Below are 7,592 nucleotides of genomic sequence, written 5' to 3'. Positions count from 1 at the left end.
AGGGAGCTTGTCGCAGAGCTCTCAGGTGCCCTGTGACTGAGAGCAGAAATGGCTCGGGAGAGACCCCTACTGGCGGGAAGGGGGAAGCTCAGCTGGAGCTGCGCAGGTGCTGGTTGCTAGGGCAACCAGGGAAACTTAGAGACAGGAAGGGGCGGAGCTTAGCCCTTCTTAAGCCCAGGCAGGAGGCCAGGAGGGCGGCTTCCCTCCAGCAGCCGAGGCAGGAGGAACTCGGCCAGCACAAGGGGAGAGCTCTGATGGTGGGAACATCCCCTGATTCCAGCTGGGGTTTTGGTGTGCTCACTGTCTCTGGTAGGGATGGATTCTTGGATTTTTGGCTGGAAGGTCTAGCTTTTTATGTTATGGCCCGGGGCTTTGTGTTTTTGTGTTTACTGTTTCACCGGAGGACCAGGTGAGGCTATTAGGGGTTGGAGGAGGCCTCATAGGGACTCCACAGTATCGTGGGGGGTCCCTGGCACCGGAGAAGGTGCAGCATTGTTTGGGGTACGTTGGCCTCAGCCCCAGAGTTAGGGGGCAGTGTGAAGCCCTGGAGTTAGGGGGCAGCAAGGAGCCCTGATGGAAGTGGGGCAGCGAGGAGCCCCGGAGCTGACGCTGTCAAGAAGCCCCGGGATAGGCACTGTGAGACAAGCTAGAGGGCGCCGGTGAGGGTGCAGGCTGAGGGACAAGCCCAGGAGCGTCTGCACGGCACAGAGAGTAGGACAGACCTGAACAACACCAGATACATCTGCGAGGCTTGGGCTGCAGTGTAAGGGGAGGAAAGGAGCCACAGATAGTGCCTCAGGCACCGAGACAGAGAATAGGCAGCCTCCCGTTTGATTAAGATCTTCCAATCAAACATAGAACAACAAGGTGTGGCAGGCGAGAAGGCGGGCAGTTGGCCTTTGATCAGTGTTGCGGGACCACTAATAGATGGCCCCGAAGAGGCACAACTGTCACATCCCCACACATTGATGTAGTAGAAAAGCAAACATAAGCAGGTCATGCAGAAGGAATCTAGTTTTGTTAGGTATATAGCTTAACATCCCTATGCTCTTTCAAAAGAACCAGATCTTATATTTTGCATGCAGCAATAGTGCCTCCAGGAATTTTTGCTTCAGAGACTGAGTTTGAAAGAAGCAGCATTTGGAAAATTGACATTAAGTTCACTTTTGAAGATATGTCAAACGTGCTTCTGGGCATGATGGCTGCAGTCGAACCAAGTGCTCAATAATATGCTTCGTTCTAGACATCTGTTTTGTCTGCTTGCTTCCCCAGTGCTTAGAGATAAGTATATGATTAAATGCCTTGTTGGATCAGGGTGAGCATCTCCTAGATGTCCAACTTTATTTTCTTGGCCTTTCTAGAACTATTCTGTTTTTGTTCTCTTTGGGAGAAGGGAGAGATTGGAAAATTCACAAATAATATTCTTCTGTCTAAATGACAGAAGACACTAATAATGGAAAGATGTAACTAGTGGCATATTTGGCCTCTGACTCCCCAGCCTGGGTCAGCTGTGGGGCAGTCTTTTGCATGAGTCTAGAATAGGGTTCTGGAGTCACAGCAAGACACCTTAGCTACTGTTCTGCTTACCATAGAAGGAACTAACTAGTTTAACTATGGGCTTTAATCCATGTATGAAAGGGAAAGGGAGAGAGAAGAAAACTATACATTTACTGGGAACTGGAGAATTGCTGGGCTTTTGATAGCATAAAGTAGGTTTAAAGAGTTAGATACCTTAGGTTGAATAGGATCTAGACCTAAGTGCAATCCTACTCCATCCTATTTGACTCCCTGAAAAAAGCATTGATATGTCCACACATCATCTGAATCTTAAAAAAAACAGTAAAGAGGGTGACCCACCCACCTTTTGTATTATTGCTTAAGTACCAGTTTGGGTATCTAATAGCTGGAATTGGATCTTACCCCTGGTCAGTCAAAACCTTGTATATTGACTTCTCATATCCGTGACTTGATTTTCATCTGTATTTGCATCATCATTGTTCATTCTGCTTTAAGTCCAGTGACTCTTTATTTACTTTTCAAATTTCTCTTCCTTTTTTGGATCTTTAAAAATTTAACCTAAAAACCTTTTGAATGGCTTCCTTTTTAATATAAACCTTGTACATACTTAAAGTCCATTAAAACTGAGCTTCAGAACCTGATCCTGAGCAGTACTAAAACATGGTATTCTGTTCTATAATAGAAACTTGTTTATTGGCAATGTGTAAAAGCATGTAATCTATTTATTTATTTTTAAATATACAGCTACAAAACTGGCCAGTTCCTGCTTGGTGATTTGACAGAGTACACTTTTAATGAGACTGCTGATCTGTAACAAAAAGATTATTGAAAGACTTCAGCTGATAAACTGGAGAAGCAGAAAGGGCCAAACAGCCAACTCCCTCAGCCTCCTGTTAGGGATCATGTCTAAATAATAACTTCTATCACTATACTTTCTGTATGGAAAATGTAGCTCCTTTGGCATCTGTGGTCATTGTAGGATGTGGAACTACAGACTGTCAACAAGATATTCCATGGGGCATTAGATAAAGGGTCTGTCTAAACTGTAGTCACAGCAGTGACTGCAGAGTAGTGTAGTAATTTTTAAATACACTAGCTTGTGTAAAGGTAGTAGTTAGTTGTTTGAAGATGCAAATTTTAAAGGTATGCAGGCACCTAGCAGGATTTTCAATTTGACTTGAAGAACACTTTATGTAATTTTTTTCTACGCAAATAAATCATTTTTTTTTAAAAGAATAAGTTCAGCCACTGAACGTTTTTACTTAATCACTGAAGAAAATGGAAAACAGAGAACTATCATTATATTTAGAATTGTTGGGTTTTTTATAGAAGAGCACAAGTAGGTACCCATTACTCTTTCCCTGATGTAACTGCATATCAACTAGACCTGTACTAATTTCAGATATTAAAATACTGAGCTGAAAAACAGGATTACAATTGTTGATTGATATTTTTTTTCTCTCCAGGATTATGATGGGTTTTTTGAATCGAAGGAAAGCAACACTGTCTTCTCATTTCTTGGGCTGAAACCTAGCACAGCATCAAAGGTGACCATTAAATTACAGACCTTTATGAAATTCCTCTTGCGATCTTTAGCTTTGAGAAAAGTAGTAATTTCAGCACACTCATGCTGACCTTTATTTTTGTATCTTTTCTTGTCAACCTGGCATTAACAAGCTAATCAAAACTGGAGCAATCAGAATAGAAAAGCTTTTTAGATCATACTTAATGCATTATTACCTGCAAATTATTTTCTGACTTCTGTTAGAATCTATAATTATTTATCCTCTTTAACATTAAAAATTGGGGAACAAATTGTGTTCTCAGTTACAGCCATATAAATTCAAAGCAAATGACATCACTGGAGTTATTCATGCAGTTACACTGGTAACCACGAGCAGAATTTGGTCTTTAATCCTTGGAGTATGTAAAGCTGATGATACAGAAATCATTCTCTTCCTTTGGAAATTACAGTGGCCCGGGAAAACAGCCAAACATCAGTCAATTTTTGGTCAGCAGGCATTTAAAAAAACAATCACTTTAGGATGCTGGTGAAACCACTTGATTGTAGCAATTCCTTCTGGGGCAGTTAAAACTTGAAGGATGTATATAGTATGCAAGAGACAGGCTAGATGCAATTAGCTTCTGGGTAGTAAAGACAATATATATTCTGACATGTTAGTTCCTGATGGAACCCTGTCACAGTCCTTTTTCTCTGCATCAAATTTATCTGTACAATGGCTCAAATAGCTGGGGGAGTGTGTTTTTTCTCATTGCCTCCTTAATTTAGCTGCCCTCTTGCTGTATCGGAGCTGCATCCTGGATATATTTGCATAAATAAGGATTCCCCCTTTAAAGGAACTTACTTGTTACTTCTGAGGTCTGTGCAGAGGGTTGAGAAGTGCAGAAAAAATTTCTTCTGGCAACCAGCTCTTGAATTACTCCTTGCTTCAAGCAAGAGTCTGAGGAAAAAGAGAAATCTGCCTGGCTCCGGAGTCAGAAACAGCAGGTGCTTTGCTGTTGTATTACTACAAAATAACCTGTAGCTGGCTTGGAGAGGAGTGTGCTCCACAAGAGCAGCAAGTAAGAGTCTTAAGGAATGCTACTGATCACCAGCAACACATTGGGTGCATCTACACATGCATTAATGTGTCTTTGCTACTACACATTAAATTTAGTACCACATAAATGCACAGTAGCTGGTGCTAATGTGCAGTACCAAAAGCGTACGTGCACGGTCTTTTTGTGACGCTTAATGAGTAGACTAATTCTACTGCATGTTAGTGCATTAGCACGGTTTTTGCCATGATACACTAATGTGCAGTAGAATTAGTCTACTGCACATTAAGCATCTTGTGTAGATGTGCCCATTGAGACTTATTCAGGGTAATGTACCTCTCAGCACTGACTAGAAAGACTGTGGTGGTGGTATTACCATCTTGCAGTGAGAGAACACCGCAATTTTCTCTCACTCCCTAATGCGCAGTTTATACTGTGATCTCAGGTGTTACTTGGAAAATAGGTAACAACATTAGGATCTAAGACAGAAGTGAGATCTTCCACTGATAGTAGTACTTAGTTGCTTTGGGAATTTAGAGATACCATCGTCACTGCATCATGTGCATTTGCTATTTCATTTGAAACAATCTCTAAACCTATATTTGGAAGGCATAATATTTGTTCATGCCAGTTAATTGTGTGAGCAAATACACACTTAAGTCCAGTACCTAAGGAATAATAAGGTGCATCTAAACAGAATGAATAATCAACATTTTTTTTCTCCTATACAGAAGTCAGAACCCTAGAACAATCTTTTGGAAGCTTCAAGACACACATGTCCTGGATGAATAACCTTGTTGTTCAGCACATGACTGCTTCCCTAATGGATCACTGTGATAAAAGCCAACGCGCATCATCACTATTTTGCTTGCCATTGAGGAGGTGCTTTCCAAGGAAGTGGAGTTAATGAGGAGTGTATACAAAATGGGATAAAGGGCAGGATATTCTTTCTCCTTTTTGGAAATACCCACTGTTTTTTCTCTTGTTTCCAGATTGCATTCTAACTGGCACTGGTATTCTAGTTAATGCTGAAGATATAGGTGGGTAATGAGGAATGGAAATACGACATCTGTATTGTCATGGATTCACACATTTGCCATATCTCCTTCCTATAGTTTGAAATTAGTCATGACATAAATTTGTTGCAGCAGTTACAGCTTTGATAGTTATTTGGAAGCATTGCTAGTCATGATATAGCAGGTGAAAATAGACTGAAATCTTCAGACATGTAAAACCAAGATTGCAATATTTCTGCCCTCAGTGTATTCAGTGCTGTTTATGCTAGAACACATTTATTGTAATAGACATGAAATACTAGCTTCTTTCATGAAAACAAACACCCTACATGACTCATATGATGATTTGCATTGCAAATGGGAGCTTAAAATCAATTAGTAATGGAGAGAAGCTAAACTGACAGTGTTTTGACATCATATTTCTTTTTTTCCAAATGCAAGTAAGTTGTTCTAGTGATATGCCTGAAAACAACTGGTTTGTTGGCAAGTGCACTTTAAAATGTGAGGTTGTCAAAATCGTGTGTGCGTAAGTTGACAAGGCATTATCCCAAACAATCACATAATAGAATGTTTCATTTAGATCTGATTTCCCACCTCAGATTGTACAACTCTTGATGGGGCCTTGAAATCAGCTTGCCAAAACTGGGACAGATTCTTCTTCCCATCATTGCTTTGAAAAGCGCTTTACTCCACAGTTAGCCCCATTTGACATTGGTGGTGGTACTGGAATTGGTAGGACTCAGTACTGTAGGGTGCTGAGCATACTGGCAGCCAAGCATGTAAGCAAGAATTTAGCTGACAGAGAGCAGAAGGCCTAATGACTTGGAGTAGGATCCCCAAAGGCACTGGGATTATTCACATGTTAATGTTAAGCCTCTGCTGAAGTGCTTTGCTGGAATGGGCCATGGTAGTCAGGATAAAAGATAAGGGTAAAGGGAGTAGACATTGGCCCTGTGGCTAAACAGTGACTATTAAAAACAAAAGAAAAGAAAAACTGAAAGTAGACAGTTTAGCCAAGACTTGTCTATAATCAAGTCTAATTGTATTAGACATCTTGAATCTCTTCCCTCCAGTAAAACAACAGCTATTGAACTTTGTTAAGTAGCTTCTGCTCAAGCATGGCAGCTTTACTTCACAGCTATCATGTAAGGATTTGACCCTGTTATTGCAATAAATGACTAAATAGCACATGGCTGCTGAGGTGCAGTCACAGGACTATGCAGTTTATTGAAGGTCAGCACTCCTGTGAAATGCCCATGTGCCAGAAGATCATCTTTCTTGTAAGCAAACAAGCAATCAGGAAGCAACCCACTCTAATGATTTCCATATGCTGCTATAACAAGTACAGTACCCTATGATGCTAGAAGACAGGAGCACGAGTGATTAACAAGGCATACTGATAATACTACATGACTAACATCCACAGCTGCCAACTGTTGCTGCTTTGCAAAGAGTATGTTTTCCCTTCTTTTAACTGGCCTTGTTTCAACTTGTCCCCTGTCCAGTCACTGCTGTGCTGTGCTGTGTTTCCCTTTACTCCATAAAAAGCTAAAAGCTATGGAGAACAATTCCTCTCAAGCAGCTCCCGTTAAAATAAAGGAGCTACAGAGGAAGATCATGCAGAATTTGGTCCTGTGGTTATACCTATTTCTTACTGAAAACCTTGCCTTTGGCACCTCCAGAACAGGAATCCAAAGCAGGAGTTAACAGTTGTAAAATATAATGGCCTATCATAAAGACTGTGTCAACATGACAAAAGTCCTGTGTTTTATTCAGTTTTAGCCTCCATGTAAAACACTGAAATTCAGCAAATTATGTGAGCATTGGTTGTTCCCTTTCGTTAAAGGGAACAGGCGCTGTATACCCCTTATGAATGCAAGAAAATTTAGTCAAGTAAATCTAATGTACATAATTACAGAAAAAATTACAGAGCAGCCATCCTGGATTTATCACATACTTGATATGTTGTACATCTAGAACTCCCAAAAGTCCAACTTCTGAAAACACTTACACATGGGTAAGTATATGCATGAGTAGTCCTATTGGTGAGGTTCCAACTCTGTTAATGTTAATAGAAAAACTCCTATTGATTTCTGTGCGACCAGAATGAGTTAACCAATTACTCATGCATTTAAATACGTACAAGCTTGAGATCTAAATTCTAATTGAAATTCAGTTGCATTAACATTGTTACTCAAAAAAAGACTTCTTTTACCAGTACATGTGCCTAGACACAACTTTTGCTGACCTCTGATCTAGAAGACAAGTTTAGCTGCAAAGCTGTTCTCCTCACTGGCATGGAGTAGCATTATAAATGCAATAAAAATCCTGTTTTTGAATATTAGCCTAGTTGACCTGATTAAACCATAACTTCTTGAATATGAGTTCTTTGTGTTACTGCCTTATTTTTGTAATTACTGAAATAGGTAGCTTCTAGTTTGTTACACAAAGGGCACATCTACACAAGACACTGCACAGTAGCTTAATAACATTGCACAG

General features: G+C 40.4%; 1 protein-coding gene across 3 annotated transcripts in view; it reads left to right on the top strand.

Annotated features, from left to right (window-relative positions):
* Positions 1-7,065, top strand: part of SH3BGRL2 (SH3 domain binding glutamate rich protein like 2) — an 83,011-nt gene extending 75,946 nt beyond the window's left edge. For all 3 annotated transcript variants that reach the window (XM_019520442.1, XM_019520444.1, XM_019520443.1), the window contains exons 3-4: positions 2,985-3,065; positions 4,809-7,065. In XM_019520442.1, coding sequence (XP_019375987.1) covers positions 2,985-3,065; positions 4,809-4,823 — 96 coding nt within the window. In that variant the 3' untranslated portion in view covers positions 4,824-7,065. The remainder of the gene's footprint in view (positions 1-2,984; positions 3,066-4,808) is intronic.
* The last annotated feature ends 527 nt before the right edge of the window (positions 7,066-7,592 follow it).

Source organism: Gavialis gangeticus, unplaced genomic scaffold (genome assembly GCF_001723915.1).
Source record: "Gavialis gangeticus isolate Ggan-Ray unplaced genomic scaffold, GavGan_comp1, whole genome shotgun sequence".
NCBI classification, from domain to species: domain Eukaryota; kingdom Metazoa; phylum Chordata; order Crocodylia; family Gavialidae; genus Gavialis; species Gavialis gangeticus.
Note: the sequence above shows the minus strand (reverse complement) of the source record. Positions and strands in the feature narration are given on the sequence as shown.